Genomic DNA, 17,250 nt, shown 5'->3' with positions numbered 1-17,250 from the left:
TACAGCTGCTGGCCTCGGTGCACATGGTAGCTATGCCAGACAGTTTAATGAGTTCCTGTAGGTGCAGCAGGCATCCTGATTGCTGGAATATTATAACTGCATAGATCCAGTCACGGGACCTCTTCCATAAAGGCTGAACTAAGACCCAGTGAAGCCTGTAAGGTCCTACTCAGCCAATGTGGCTTCAGAGGATATTTGATCAGTGTTTCCACCTTGTTGAAAGAAAGAACTTCAAATAGTCAAAATGTGACAGTTATTACTGCTGTTTTCTTTTTCTTTTTCTTTTTCTTTTTCTTTTCCTTTTTCTTTTCCTTTTCCTTTTCCTTTTCCTTTTCCTTTTTCTTTTTCCTCTTTTTCTTCTTTTTCTTCTTCTTCTGCTTCTTCTTCTTCTTCTGCTCCTTATTATTTCTTTGTTTCTATCTCCTTCTCTATTTCTCTCTCACTTCCTTTCTTTCTTTATTTCTTTCTTTTCATGCAGTGTTCAGCTTGAAGTGTTATCTTGAGAAGCCATATAAAATTTAGTTCAATTTAGATGAGATTTACAAGAGCCCTATATGACTATTTGCTCTTTCTCAGAAGAATTAAGCATCCAAATCTGTAGTGGTTTTGAATTGCTTTAGGGAGTGTTCTTTTTGATTTCTATATCTATTCAAATATATTGGATCTGATACTGGGTATGTACCAGAGAGAAAACAGGTGAGTGAATTTTTTGAGAAAGGATTATATTTGGCTCAAGTCAACTTCATTCACAAGGTAAGAAATTATTATAAACTGTAATATAGGACTTAGAATAGGAAAAAATGCATTTTAATACAAAAATATGGATGCAGTTCATCTGTGGAATCCAAACCTGTTTATGTAGATGTGAGTTACATGGGAGCACTGGATACTGAACCTGATGAATCCGCTCTTGTTCCCTAGGGTGTAAGTGGTGGTTTTGGTGATGAACAAGATCCCTGGCTATCAAAACTGGTTGCTCGGCCAGGTAACTGCAAGAAAAACAATTTGCAGATGTAAGATCAAAATCTAAGGAATTTTAAAGGTTTTAATGTTACAGTGCTGTAACATGCGGTATCCTCATGAAAATGTTTGAAATGGCAGATATAATAAGCAATAAACCTAAGCAACCAGACATAGGTTGTGCAGAGGGTATTATAGCAGTGTGATACAACAATGATGTGCTGATCTTCATGATTCATAGAAGCACATAAATGGGAGAGAGAAAATAACCCTAAACATGCAATACACTCGGAGGAGAAAATTGTGCTACTTCTTACCTCTACCAAAGGATGCCAGTGAGTTATTGGTTTACGTGGGTAAGCCAACATTTCGTTCCAGTGATCTCTTCCAAGCCCTTCAGCATCTATTCCTGTCCGGCATACTCCAATGACCTCATTGTGCCCTACGCTGAGAATTGTAAAGAAAGATAATTATTTTTGAATGCAGTTTTAATAACATTTGATGTATAATTCAGGTTACTAGTTTCATGCAACATAGAATATATGTCCAAGATTTTCCTGGTATTTATTACAGATATTAGTTTTAGTGGATTTGTGGCAATAAGAAATTCTGTAATACCATCCAAAACCTTCAGCCACTCCCAGACTATTTCTAGGAGCTATAAAAACAGTGATGAAGACTTAACCTTTGCCATTACAATTTTACAGACCAAAACACTCAAGGAGAGCATGCTCAAGTTTTATTGTACAGGAAGGTGATGGAAGATGCCAGAGGATAAATTCTTGCTCCAGATGTTTCAGATGTAATTCACACTACAAATCCTAGATCTAATTAATATCATTGGAATTTCTGCTAAAAATGTGAAAGACAAGGTGTTATAGCAGTGAAAGGTTTACCTTAGTATTTCAGAATTCCCAGCAGTGTCATAGACTTGCTGAGGGAACCCAGAAAGTCCTTTTCCTTACCTCCCTACAAGTACCTGAGACTAACATTTCCTACTTTCCATTTAGTCAACGTTTTGAAGGGAGCAGATGGAGAATACTGGAGGAGCACAAGTTGCTCTACATTTCTCCCCCCAGTGGTGTTGCAGTGTCCCTTTCACATCTGAACCTCTTCCTAACAGAATTTATAGAAGCAGAATCAAATCTGATGGTGAGCAAAGATAATCTGACGTTTTGTACAAGTAAACTGGACTTTCACTGTTTATTTGCCCTGCAATCTCAAGAGCTCATTATTAATAGCCCTGGAAGGAAGCAGACTTGGATCAGACACAGTACTGTCAGTCACAGTCTAGTTTACTTTGCAATATTTGAGTAGGAGTCTCCTCAATTCTCAGTAAGGATACAGATTAGTTGAAGCTAAGATATGTAATCAGTGAGGGATGAACTGAAGGATTCATCCAAATAATTAATTGTGGCTTAATTCAATGAGGCAATTAGGTACCTAACTCTTTCTTAGGCATCTAAACTTCCATTGATTTTAGATACCTGGCATTTAAATAGAAACTGGAGGCACAAGTGTCTTTTAAACCAGGAGCCACAACTGACAAACTTTTACATTGTATAGCATCTAGACAGGGACAAAAATGCATGTCACTGCTAGAGGCAGGCAAGGAGTTCTATCCAAGCTTCTTCCTTACCACAGACATCATGGACTGAGTTCTAAAAGTAGTGGAAGCTTAAAACCTCTTCAGGAAAGGCACAAATTATTTTTTGTGACACTGACTTACTCGAAAGTTCAGGGAGGTGGAAATCAGTTGCTTGCAATGATCAGATAATGTCTAACTGAAGATTAATGTTTGGAGAGAAAACATTGCTTACCGATCGTAATCCATCACTGCAATTGAGAGGCTGACCTGGTCCACATTCTCTGGAGGGATATCAAAGATGATGGCCTCGTTATAAACGGGATTGAGTGTATTCTTCTTTGTGGTTGTTTTCCGCTTTTTCAGTCTTCGACCCTCACACATCAGTGACACTTTGACATATGGATCTAAGTAACAGACAATAAGTTGTGTGTACTTGGAGTCAAAGCCATTCATACATGTAGCATATATACAATATTTCTGTAGGTATGTCATACTTATAAGACATAAAATGCAATATCTTTAGGTGACCTTGGGAATCCATGCTTCCAATGCGCTGTCAATGCGATGGAAAGGTATAAACTTTCTGAATGGATGTGCCAAACACCACACCAAAGATAGCAGATATGAAGGCTGCCCCAAAAGTAATTTCTCCTATTTTATTATGTTGGGCCTTGACGTCAGAGACAGACGTTGGTGGTATGGCAGCAGAGATTGAACCTTCCTGACAATATCCTACTGCATTTTGTTGCTGTGCAACAGATAGCAGCAGAGAGGAAGGCTGGCAAAATGGCATCTGACACGGAAGTGTGTAAGAAACAACGGTGCTTTATTGTGAATTCCATGCAGAAAAAAACCACACCCATTGAAATACATCAGTACTTGCTGAACATTTACGAAGACCAAACATCAGATGTGAGAACAGTGAGGAAGTAGGAGGTGCATTTCAGCAGTGATGCTGTTACAGCAGCTATGAAACTGTGGGTGACTTCTGCTGGTGCAGATATTTATAAGCATGGAATGGAGGCTCTTTTTCATTGTTGACAAATGAGCTAATGGTGGAGACTATATTGAAAAATAGCGTTTTGTAACTGAGAATTTGCTCTATCAAATAGTGTTATTGTGATCTTCGTAGCTATTGTAGTTTCCATGGAAATAAATAGGAGGCTGTACTCTCAGTGTGACATACATAGGTGCTACGCTCATTCTGATGCTACTTCCATTCAGAGCCATGCTAAACATGCAGTAAAAGAAGAGGTTGTTTTTGTCTCTTTTCTGAGTAAGCTCTGCTATGCTGCTTAAAAAAGAAGTAGATTCACCTGATGCACCAGTTATATCCATTGCTTTGAGATTTCTGCATTTGATGACTGTTAATGTCATTCTCCCCGCAGTAGGCAAATAACAAAGGGAAAACATGATCTCACCCAAATCTATGCTTTCCTGGAAGAGAAAAGCAATTATTAGAAATCTAATCACACTGCCAACAATTCAGTTCATACCATGCTGAAATTCAGAAATATTTTTACCATGAAAAGAAACATCTTTTGATATGAATGAAGAGAACCAGAAAACAAGAATATTTGGAGCATACAGAAAGAGTACCAATAGGATAATATTTCAATGACAGGATCTAGAGTTACTAAATGGAGAATTTAAATCAAAAGCATAGCCAATTTTTTCTGGAATTCCTGGCATTCATGTTGAATTCACAGTTAGAAAAGCTGCTGAATGTAGAATTTCACACTTTTCTTTTGGAAAAAACTCAGATTGCATTATACCCAGTATAAAGAAATCAAGTGGGATATTTAGATCACTTAGATTTCCTTGCATTTTAGCCACTGAAATGAATGCAGCAGTTTTATTCATTCACATATATAGGTATCTGAAAGGTTCATCCTGTCTGAGAGCTTCAAAAAAATGAATGTGCTTCTAAATATTACTAGCCTTATTGATTTTACTCTGTTCAGTGGATGACTTTGTTTCAGAAGAAGATAAAGCAAAGGAGTAGCACCTCAAACTTTCCTGCCTCAAGGACAACTTCCAGGAGGATCTTACACTAGGACAGATAGAAAAGAAAGGATCTTGATGATACTCATGGAGAAATAGTATCTATGCTGTGACAATGTGTTGTAAATTAAAAAAAAATGCTATATAGTTCAGATACAACAACATTTGATGAATGGGATCTAAGGAAGAGAGTTTTTTTAATTTTTTTTTTCTTAATTATACACAAGAACATATAATTTCCTAATATCATGCAAGTTTAGCTCTTCAGATATTAGTTATATTCTGAATTATTCCTGTTCTTTTAAGATAGTAAATAACTTCCTACTCCTCCTCCTCAAACAAGCAAACATAATTAACCCTACTACAGCACGCTAAGAACAAGTCAGGATTTTTAAATAATAGCTTGTAAAGATCTTGTAAGGCTGTCAGCTCAGTAGGGCAGCAATTCTCAAGCATGCTCGTATGATCTTGAAGAATTATTTTTAACTTCACTAAAATGCTTATTTTTAATTCACAGCTTTAGTATTTTATCTGTCAGACCAGCAACTACCCTGAGATTACAAATTTGAGTTGAGCTGGATTTATGTTGCAGCTGATCTAACATCAGAAGGTGAGCATGATATATTTTTAAATGATGCATGGTGAAATAATTGCTGCTGGGTAGATGACAAACATGTTGCTTATAGCTGTGAGTCAGAGTGAGGATTTTTCACATTGTTCAGCTATATATATGAAGTCTTACTAGCTTCCCTTGGGTTAATGCTTAAACCTGAAATAGATACTTCAAATCTTTCTTGAATAAAGATGGACTTAATCACATGCATAGGTAGTTTTCATTCTTTTTTGTCCTGCACTGTGAACTCTAGATAGAAGAATGTAATTTTAAAATAGCTTTAAAATCTCTGTTGCATTGTTAATAAAAGATTGACTTTTGTGTAGGTTGGTCAGTTCACAAGTTCAGTCATTTTGCTGTGATTCTGTTCTAAGTATTAAGAGTGCTGTGCATGTGTACCCATGCATTCTCCATGGGTATATTTCATGCTTGTCAGGGTTTCTCAGGATTTCAAAATTATTTAGCTCATCCAGTCTACATAATAGAGTCATTTTGTACCCACCTTTGTCCAGTTTCTTACTTAGCCACACAGACTGCACAATTTTGTACCACAGAATACCCACACAGATAGTGAACAAATTCACTTTTTTTAATTGCAAAAAAACTTGAACAAATGAAGTGTAATCCTTTTCAATTATTTATTAAAGTGATAGTTGCCCTGTGTTATACTTAACAGGTTTGTCATGTGTGGAATCCGTGTTTTAAACACAGCTTCTGTTGCTACCATTACTTTCTGAATTCAGACTGATCACTGGTCCTCATATACGTATGTGAAAGACATCTCATCCTTTTCTTTGAAAAGAAAATGCACTGCCCTCACATTCAGCTATTCAAAGTGTGAAGCCTGAGTTGAGGGAGGTGACGAGGATGGGTTCGGTCATGGAGCACAGTGAGAAGATCATGAAAAAGACTAAGAGGTCATAAATTCTTCCTCCAGAGAGTTGATTTGTGTAGGTGAATAGGGAGAAAATAATTTTTTTCCAAGACGGGAGAATGTACTTGAATCTTCTATTATTACATTCTGAAGATAAATTGTATACACTCAGAAATTTGAGTGAGATTAAATGATAAACAACAGTTCATACAGGACTATTTACCGTAACTTAAGTGTTTTTTAAAAATGCACAGCTTAAAACACTTGCAAAGCTCCATGTGGCGGTTAATCTATTAATGGTGATTGATCTATTAATCTATCTATTAATCTAAGACTCACGAAAACCATCAGTGCTGAACAAAATGACAACGACTTGATACTAATGCTCAGCCCTTTTTCTTTCCTTTCTAAACCTTGTGTACTGAATACATATGTTATCTCAGAAAAGAACTTGTAAAATTTCCTGCAATCAAACATAGTGTTTTTGACCACAAAATGATAAGCAACATGCCTAATGCAACATAATGCCTGGATAATGAATGAGGGTGAGGTTTTCAGCCCACACGTCAGGCCATGAAAAGGGGTGTATTGAAGTTACCAGAGCTCTGTTATACTCTTCAGTTTGAGGTAATAAGGGATAAGCTTTTCCCAGGGAAAAGGCTCTCTACTATTCCACTCTTTATTCAGGCATCCCTTGAGACCTATGATCTATATCTGGGGAAAAGGTGGCTCACTTCACCCTGAAATATCTGATTTTCATATGGCAGAATAATACTCATGCTACTATCTGTGCTATGAAAATAGGTAAATTCTGCGGTAAGATAGAACACATACTATTTCAGATAATCACCCTTGTCTATGTCAAAGACATTTATCGGCATATTGTCATAAGATCAGAAAGCTAGAAATAAAATCAGTAGCTACACTGCACTGATCTGCAGACACCACGTAACTATCCTGGTAAAGAGAACCAGCTGTGATAGACTATTACCAGCGGTTAGGAGTTCCCATGGTCCTCTGAGGTCAAATACAAATCCTTTCAGAATCCTTTGAAACAATTCTGATGCTTTTCTCCTTTTGATTTGATACTAGTTGCAGCATTTGCACATTTACTTATTTATTTACTTATTAATCTATTGTGGTGTCTTTTTGATTAGCAAGGAATTGAAATTCCTAATATTTTTACTAAATTTCTGTTCTGAATATCTGTTAAGACTGGTAGTCTTTCTTCACACTTGTGTGAATTCTTATGGTTATATTTTATGGTTATAACTGTAAAAGTTATGTTAAGACCTCTAGAAACTATCAGGCAACTGAAAACTAAGATGTTAAAAGTAATATAACTAAAATACATATTCTTTGGAACTCAGGGTGAAGCCCAAGAATCTTGAACTTTTAAATTTTCTTTTGAAAGGTTAAGAATAAAATTACATATATATACATAAGCATCAGAGATTGGGCACCACATGAAATGGCTGGGATATCACACATTTTATTTTGTTTTTCATAACTTGTGTGCTAGAGGGCCATGAATTTGGAGATGAATACACAAGTTCAGACATAGGTAATGAACAAAGTAAGTCAACATATAAACTTCTTCTGAAAGCCTTTGTCTATCAAACTGACTATCATGAGTAACATTTTTGAACACCTTGGGTACTTAAGTATTATTTCTTTTAATTGAGATATAAAAATAGGATTTAAATTACTTCAGAATCCCATTGCTCTAGAAAATTTGTATTCCTCTCACTGTATAATACACTAGGTAATTAAGTTCACACAATTCATTTGACAGGAACCCTTTAGTTTGAGTAAATCTACGAAAGCTGAGGTACAGACAACATCATTAACTACATCTGCACTGCAATCCACTTCAAAAAACCATGATTCAGAGCACACAGGCCTGGAACCAGCAGCAACATCTCATGCAAATCTGAACTATCCTTCAGACTGCTTTACATGTACCACATATTCTCCTATAACTTTTGTTATGGCAGTACCTATGTAACTCTCATGACATTTTCTCTCTTTTCTTGGCCCATTTTGATATTTTTTTCTTTTTAAACTATACTCAGATTTTAATTAACAGCAGTTATGCAGATTCTTGTAATCATTATCCGCCCCATCAAATTACAGTAAGAGGTACAAAACCCAATAAGCAAAGAATAAAAACTACCAGCATCAAGCACAGCTGCACTAATACAGAAAGAAGCATTTGATGGTACTGTATATCTTTTTTTTTCTTTTTTTTTTTTCTTCCCCATTTATTTTCCTTTTGTGTATGGAAGACATAATAGACAACTAAGGAACTGGAACGGTGGTAAGCACTACACCAGTTTCAGTTATTCTTATGGCTCCCAATCTATCTATTCAATCCATTTTCTGTTACAGCAGTGCTAGAACAAAACAGAGGAAACAGACTATAAGTATGTCTGTTAGCTACACAGATTAATTTGATTTTTTAGATACAGAATGTAAATTCTTTTTTGAATACCATAATTATCATCCTACAAAAGCAACCACCCCATAGTGGATATGCTAACCAGTTACCAAGTATCTGTACACATTCATTGTTCTATGTCTGCTTGGGATATCAGCCCAGAGGTTGGCAAAGTTGGACAAAAAATCATTCTTATTCTATTACTTTGTCATCAGACCCACCAGAGAGCAGTACTCACATCTTCACACTTAGTTCTATGCAAGCATTTCTACAGAAATGCTCCCCAGTTATGTCATATAAAGAGTAGAGCATTGTAAAGAGAAGTTTGAAACCTTTGCAGAGGAGCACAAATTAGCCCAATCAAGTTTTTTAGTTGTTGCTGGACAAAATTCTGCTGTTGCTCATAGAATCGTAGAATAGCTCAGGTTGGAAAAGACTTTAAAGATCATCGAGTCTAACCAAAATTAATCATTCTGATTAATTTGTCCAGTCTTGACATTAAATTTAATCAGAGATAACATTTAGCTAAGAATACCTAAAAATACAGTGAGAAAGTTAGGAGGAGATGATATCATGTTCAGAGTGGTTTCCTTTCACAGATTGCCACCATATCCTAAACTGAATGAGAAAAATTATTTACCAGTTATGTTGCCAATGAGAGAATCTACATAGTGTCCTGCTGTGCTTGTTCCTTGCCTTTTCTTTTTCAAGTTTTGCAATTCAAATAAAATCTTAACAGCAACTCAATATAGATTATTACAAAGAACAATCTAAATGTTACTAGAACTCAAAATTGCATATACTTGTATTGGTACTAGTGTGTCTTTTACTTCTGTTGTTAAAATAGCAGTGATTTGCAAAATGAATACTGCTTTAGAAATTGAATTTCCTATGAACCATCCATGTTAATTTCATGGTCATAATTTTCAATAATTAATAATTTTAATTTTTAATCTCTATGTTACTATTGAGGACTACTTTCCCAATAGTTCTAATTTAAATGATGTTTTAATGATTACAAGAGTTGATTACAAGAGAAAATTCTTAGATTGGCATTAATTTATTTTACACCTAAAGAAATGATTTACACATTTTCTCTTTCCATTTCCCTGCAGTATGTTGAGTAAGTGCCTGTACTAAGTAGTAATCACTTTCTAGTTATCATAGAAATTATTCAGACACATTTCTGAATTCTTAGCTGTTCAGACATATTGAAAACTATCTTTATGTACAGTATGTAATAATAATAATAATTATTATTAATAATAATAATCAAGCAGTGGCAGAAATTAGACCTTTGGACTTTTTGAATACTGTTTTCTCATTTTTACATTTTGAATTTGATGCTATTTATGCCAGCACAGACATTGTCAAAATTGCATGACGTCTGCATAGGACAGCTAATTCTACCATCTCTCAATGGGATTTCACTTTGGAAATCTTGTCCTCATGGCTAATATTTACTTCCCTCTTCTGTTATTCTTTGGATACAAAATTCAGCTCTTTTTCTTCTTCCCAGCACCACTTATTGATTGAGTGGGTCTCCTGGAAAATGAATCAATGAGATTTGTGTTTGTTCTTGCCTCTGTAGAAGATGGTATAGAGACATTGGGGTCTGTTGCTTCATAATGACTGTGTCTTCCTCTTCAGGAGGCCTAATGTTTGTTTTAGACCGATGTCCTGATTGCTCTGGGTAGGAGTAGTTTCTCATTGTGATTCTGATCACAGAAGGAGGACTCCCTGAGACAGCAGTTAGGATCTTGCAGGCTGCATGCTCCCAACAGGAGACCAGGAAGCCTCCTGGGTGCTAGTTTTGTCAATCCTTCTGTACCTAAATATCTACCTTATGCATGTAGGGGGTAGTTTCATCCTTCTCACCAGCAAGGAAGCTCAGAACACCTAGGAACAGAGATACCTGTGCGATCTAAACGTGGTGTCCACTGGCAGGTGAATGGAACAGTAACTAAGTAACTTCAGATATATTCATCTGAAGGAGCAATGAATTCATTGCTAAGAGAAAATCAGTAGCAAGAAATTCAGAGGTCACTTGAAGCCCAGCTACCACCTGGATGCAGAAATATTAGTTTCCTCAGGGTAAACCACCCTCTTCATTCATCTAATATCTCTTACATTTAAAGTAGATCAAAAGTAGTAGTTAGCTTTTAGAATATTCAAATGATCTGTTGTTTCAAATGAAAAGAAATATTCAACAACTGAAGCTGCTTTCAGGGGCTAGTAAGAAACCCATTCTTTCTCAATTGTCTTTTCTGGCTATGAACTGGGCTGAAAGCAGTCCCAAACCTAAATAAAAAACCTAAGCACTTTTCCTATAAAGACTGACCAGAGTATTCTCTCATTAGTAGAGCAGTAGGTAATCATATGGATCTTTTATATTATCAGGATAGATTGGAAATGGCAAATGCCAGCTATTCTTGGCTATAAAGGCACTGTTACTATTACAGAAGTAAAAAATGTTTCTGTGCTTACAAGACTTTACTCTTTCACATGCATTCAACATTATTTCACAGCTTTTGTGGACATTTCCTGAAATGGTAAGGTAAAACCATTCTGATGAGGATGGCTAATTGCATGGCATAGTCCCCTACATTGCCAGTAATAAAACAGCTCTTGATAGTTCCGCTCTTTGAATGTCAATAAATAAGATAATCCAAATAATGTGGCCTCAAGGTTTGACTACATAAGAGAAATTGTTATTAGTTTTGTACCACTATTGCATTACTCAGTCCAGTATGCTACTTTTATCCACTTATAAAATTGTAAACTACAGGGAAAACTAAGGAAAGCTGCAATAGCCCTGGGTAAATGGGCTTCAATTGTGTTTGATTTACTTTCCACCAATATTTTGGGCAATGACATGAGAGGCAGATGTTTCCAAAGCAGTCCATCAATTTTCAAATAAGAATCAGAAGTTGATGAACTTTCACATCCAGAAAATATTAGATCATTTCAAGAAGTGTCCTTTTTGCCTAAATGTTTTAATGATACTAAGTACTGGCACTTAAATTCTTGTTAGCAATTCAAATTTTCTTTTTCTGTTGATTTAAGAAAAAAAAAAAAACAAACAAAAATGTACAGTATATAGGTAATAACAAACTTCAGAAATATATGCAAAGCTTGCAAGCACTTTACAAAAAAAGAAGATAGATATGTTGACAAAACAGTTCATGTGATATTGTTTGCCTTGGATGCTATGAAATAATTTCCTACAGTGCACTAAGAACTACAGTATACCAGTATACTGCACAACCTTTGCAGGTGGTCCAAAGCTGCCTCTGGTTTGTCTTTTAATTCAATCAATCAAACGAACCAAGTAAATAATGGATTATTTATTGAAAGTTCAACCACCCATGTTGAAGCAAAACTGGGGGGGTATTAATATCATCAGATATCTAGAATACTTCTTTTCCACAGCCAATTTTACACCAAATTTATTTTGGTAATTTAACATTAAAAATGAAAATGCTTTAGCACTTACAACAGGTACATGCTACATATTATACAATAGCTGCAGGTTTCCAACAGAACACATAACAGAGAAACAATGATATGAATGAAAAATTAAAGGAACAAAATACAAATACAAAAGATGAATAAATATCAACGGTTGAAAACTATAAAACTGAGTATGTGAGGTACCAATCCTGCACTTCATTAAGTCATTTCAAATAACTATTGTGAGAGGAAAAAAAATAAGGATTCAAATTGTGGTTTACCACACAGTCATTGGTTTTACGGCCAAAAGGATTCAATGCATCCACTCAGACTCACCTTCCCCTGGTTGTGTGTTTCCTCTACCAAACAAAAACTCCTTATAGATGTGCGAGCAAAGCCTCTAAAGATGTCTGCCTGACAGCCTTTACACAGTGGAGAATCTCCTGATCTGCCGCAGCAACTTCCTTCACAGTAAAATTTTGTAGTTCATTTCTCTGGTAATTCTGTCTAGTGGATCTTCAACTCCTAGATTGTGTCATAAAAATGAGCTTTTTCCAAGTAGACAATAAGAATGTTTTTAAGTTCATTATATCTTCTGAAGAGAAAATCCTGGACTATGGAAGAGATGCAGAAGACAAAAAGCTGAAGAGAAGCCACTTCTGCTGTACTTTTTAAAGTTTTGGACCAATTATTTGATCCACCACTTCTACCATTTTCTACTACTTATCATTTAGCAAAAGTATGAGCAAACCACTGGTGCAGAAAGCATATCTGAACAGTAAATCTGCAAACTTCATACAACATACAACAAAACAGAGCAAAGGTGAGGAAGGAAAAAACATGAGGGAAATATATTTGTATGTGGGTGTCTTGATTCCTCCTTACAGTGAAAGTGCTTTCCTGTTGAGAACCCCAGTTTTCTTTTTTTCTTTTTCTTTCAAATTACAAGTTTTTTATGAAAATCAAAATATGCCTGCCTTGGATATAGTTATTTTTTACTTATTGCAAAACCATCCAGATCATGTTTTTCGAGGATTGATCCAAGTTCCATTGACTCTGGCAAGCGTTAGTTATCTAATAGCTAGTTAGTGACTCTGGGAAACTTTAGATCTGGTACGCAGTACTGTAATTCCCCACTGACTAGTATCTTACATGCTGTTTCTTGCTGTGCAGGATTGGCTCCCTCATCTTACAGTTTCTGAAATGTCAGAATTAGCAACCTTTATTACTAACCGAATTTTAACCTACATGAAACAGCAGAAGTAAAACACAAGGCAGCACATTGCACATATAGTAACAGGACACCTTATAGTAGGGCTCCATTTTGACAGGATTAAAAAAAAAAAACAAAAAACAAAAAAACAAAAAACAATTACACCAGTTTATTACATAATTTGCTGAGAATTAGGTGAAGCGTGTGAAAGTGCGTACAGTCACTGAATGCTTGAAAATACTTTGTGTGCATGTGTTTACTGTTAATGATGTAGGGAAAATTTATGCACTTGGAATACTATAAGCTACAGTGGCAGAAAGGCTGAAAACCAAATGCTAGATGGTTTATTGTAAACTTCATACAGATTAAAATGGGCAGAACAAACTAAGCACTGCAACTGTGTGTACTAACTCTTAGTGAAGAAGAAACTTTGATTAGAATACAGTGCCAAGATTAGCAGACTTTTTCTTCCAGATGTATATTAGTCTCTCTATAGTATATCTCTCTCTCAACAGCACCATCTGCTATGCCATTTCAATCTGCCTAAAATGATGGGACAGTCCAGGGATTCTAAATTACTGAAATCTAATTGTAAGCTAAAGACACTCTCGTCTGTTGCAAAAAAACAGTAAGCACATAAATTATTACTAAAGTATTAGAGATAATACCAACACTAGAAGAAATATATATGCATATAAGTATATATATATACAAATATAAAAATATTAGTACTATATTATCTCAAGGCCTTAAACACAGATTTAACTTAAAGATTGAGAACATCATCCTTAAGTTGAAATCTGAGTTTGATCAAACAAAGCATACAGAGATGTGTTTTTCTGGAGCTGTGCCAGAGACTGTTCACAGCAATTTGGTAAACCTCATAGTTGAAATAAATAATTATTTTCCTGAATTCACTACTGAAAATTGTCCTCATTATGTTCTGCTGTCTGGTCTTCTCCTTTCTCAGGAAATATGTCACTCATGCTCAAACTAGTGAGCAAATCCAAGTCCTTCTTGTCCTCTTAGTCATGCACACCTAGATTCCACCATCCAGGTATGCACAGCATGAGAATATTTAAGAGAAGAGATATGGGAAGTCTCTGGCTCTACTGAAGAAATGGTGTGAAGATTCTGCCTCTGATGCAATATTTCTTAAAAAGCAGGATGACAGACTATTTTGGTTATCTCCACAGAGCAGTGGAGGGGAAAATTTCTATAAAAATAGCATTTTAGTTGAAAATACCAACCAATTCATCAAAACAACCAAACCATCTAAAAACAGTGTTTTGCCATTTCTTCTCAAATTCTAACCAGGGAAGATTTTTAAGTTGATAATGGTTGGGGACTGGTGAGTTTTCTGATGATAGTTTCTCACCAATTCTATGCGTGAATTGTGCGGGCCTTCTTCTCTTGCTTGTAAAAATAAACAACAAATAATTCATATTTCCTAACTCTCCTTGCTTGTGTCTCTTGAGTTTTGCTAGTAACCAACAGCAACAGAGGCACATCTACTGGGGGACTCTAAGCTAAGGGCAGCAAGCAAAGAATTTCAAGCATTTTTAGCCTCTCTTGTCTCACAAGTTTCACAAGTATTGAAAATCTGCTAAAAAGAGGAGAATGGGTTCTGTTTCTTAACAGATGATCACTTGGAAGGACAAGGTATTTTCCTACCAAAAAAATATTAATAGTTATACTTGAACTGTGATTTTTTTGTGACATATTATTTAATTGATAAATCTAATTTACATTTGCACTGTGAGCTATAAGAATGACGATATGTTCCCAGAAGATTATTTCAGTAATTAAATTTTATAGCTTCCTAAGCATCTTTTTCTCTATGCTTAAAGGGAAATATTGACAAGAGTTTAGTTATTCATATATTTATTTATTCCTTCTAGCATCTGCTGATAAGCAGGATGCTCTGCCATGAACTACAAAACGGAAATGAAAATATCACATTAATAGGTTTGGAACACATTACTTACGGTGGTTGCACAGTGGATGTCTTTCCATACATTGGCTTCCCTGGAGAGATCTGAGACTTCAAAAAGGTTATCAAGAATTACTTCCCCAATCATGTCATGTCTAGAAAATCTGTCAAAATCATAAACACTGAAATGCAATTTTCTGTTGCTGAGTTGATCATAGGCTACAGGAAACTGAAAGGTTTCATCAAAGACAGGATTTAATGTCTTTCTGTGAACTCGTGTCTGAAACTTCTTTTTCCTATCTGGAAGCAGATAAATCTTAACGTAGGGGTCAGATGTTCCTGTGAAGTCTTTAGCAGGCAGATCTAAGGCTTTGACAATTGTGACAGCCAAAAGTTCGTTCTCATAATCATACCGGAGAGTGAAATTAAGTTTTCCACATGTTTTCACATCTTCTTGTTGCCCATCGGAATCCACAGACTTCTGTTTGTAGAGTTCTGGTTTTATTCTCCCAATGCTGGTTGTTGTCTCTCCCCTTTGTAAAATTGGATCTGTCCCCATGTTAAAATCAACACTGGACACTTGCATCTGCCTTGGCAAGTGCCTCCTGAAAGAATTGTGCCTGCACACATACACAGACAAAATGAGCCATGGTTATCTCCAGGAAAAGACCTGGCTATTACTAAGTAGAAAATACAAGAAGACAAAATTAGTAAGGCTTCCACTCTTTAAAGCAACCAAAAAACAAGCCTCAAAAGTTTTATAAGTGCTAAAACAACTTTAAGAGGAAATGATTATTCAGAATGAACTTGGCCTGAGAAATGCTCAGTGTCCTGGCATTATATATATTTCTTACCTTGCTTTCAAGCTATGCAGCTGAAAATGAGCTCAGGTTCTTTCATAGAATTCCAGCATTATTTGATCCTACTCTGCTAGGACATGAACAAAATATAGTCATGCAGAAAAAAGCATCACTTACAGACAACAGACCTCCTGTTGTTTGAAGGCACTTCTTGTCTGCTTTCCAATTAAATGTTTACCATGCTTAACAATGACCACTGTGAAAGCCTCAAGGAAGCCATGGAAAGGTATAGACATTTTCAGCATAGTATTTACCAACCTGAAACACTTTATGTGTACCTACTGGGTATCTGGTACACTGAGATACAGGTCACTTTATCCTGTAACATTGTTTTGGCTGCAACACATTTCATTTTCAGACAATATTTTACTGTGGCATATTTTTTTTCCTTCTGTTCTCACACTCCTCTGTGTAGCATATTAGCAAACAGAATCATGTACTACAACCAAAAACTTTAAATCCTCACAAAATGTGTTTAAATCCTCGCAATTCTGAATACTATGTAGTATATCTGTACTTATTTATGAGATTATCTTGGTGGATGAACATTAGTGGAACTTTCTGCCTTTCCTACAAAGAGTGAAATCAAATCTCTGGTATATCATACAGCTTTAAAATAGTATAAAAACATTGGTCAAAAAGCTTCATAGACATAATCATCAGCAGATGCCATTATGACTACATTGTTCAGTTTATTTTTTGGACATTTTCACTTTTCCTTGGTACTTCACTACCCTTACAATCTGCACTGGAAAAGCTCACTACCTCCTCCTGTGAGCATACTCAGTTGCCATTAAAAAACAATTTAATTGTCAGAATTTCTTCTGCTTTTTGCAATCAATTGCTTATTAATGCCAAATGCAGCCTTGCCTTATTGCTTGGTTTCCCTGTGGTGTTGTGTTCTGAAAACAAGAGGTGTCACAGCTGTGTGTTTCTTTCTTTAAATCAGAAATGCAAATTGTCTATTTGGAGGCAACTAGGACTCATTTCATAGATATTATTTGTATTTTTGCTTAAGTGAAGTGGTTGCAGAAGGCACCCAGCACAAAACTACTGCAATTTAGCTGAGCAGATATACAAGAGGGTAATCTGCAGCCATTAAATAATAGACAAGAATGTTTCCCATTTTGGTTGCTTCAGTACTGCTAGACGTAGTGTGCAGCAAAATTGTGACAGAAGAATAGGGGAGGGAGAACTTCGTAGTTCAAGTTTGAAGTAACTCCAGAAAACACAGGTGTTTTGATTTCCAATTTAGATGAACAGTAATACACCTCTCATAATACATTGCAACTTTTCCATATACACACATTAT

General features: G+C 35.7%; 1 protein-coding gene across 1 annotated transcript in view; it reads right to left on the bottom strand.

Annotated features, from left to right (window-relative positions):
• Nucleotides 1–762: 762 nt before the first annotated feature.
• Nucleotides 763–17,250, bottom strand: part of SYT10 (synaptotagmin 10) — a 32,118-nt gene continuing 15,630 nt past the window's right edge. The window contains exons 3-7 of the mRNA XM_042837892.1: nucleotides 15,134–15,698; nucleotides 3,865–3,985; nucleotides 2,781–2,952; nucleotides 1,278–1,407; nucleotides 763–989 (exon numbers count right to left, since the gene is read on the bottom strand). Of these exons, the coding sequence (XP_042693826.1) occupies nucleotides 918–989; nucleotides 1,278–1,407; nucleotides 2,781–2,952; nucleotides 3,865–3,985; nucleotides 15,134–15,698 (1,060 nt within the window). The 3' untranslated portion in view covers nucleotides 763–917. The remainder of the gene's footprint in view (nucleotides 990–1,277; nucleotides 1,408–2,780; nucleotides 2,953–3,864; nucleotides 3,986–15,133; nucleotides 15,699–17,250) is intronic.

Source organism: Centrocercus urophasianus, unplaced genomic scaffold (assembly GCF_019232065.1).
Source record: "Centrocercus urophasianus isolate 14NV4802_14NV808 unplaced genomic scaffold, USGS_Curo_1.0 seq_73, whole genome shotgun sequence".
Taxonomy (NCBI): Eukaryota; Metazoa; Chordata; class Aves; order Galliformes; family Phasianidae; genus Centrocercus; species Centrocercus urophasianus.
This window is presented reverse-complemented; position numbering and strand designations above follow the sequence as displayed.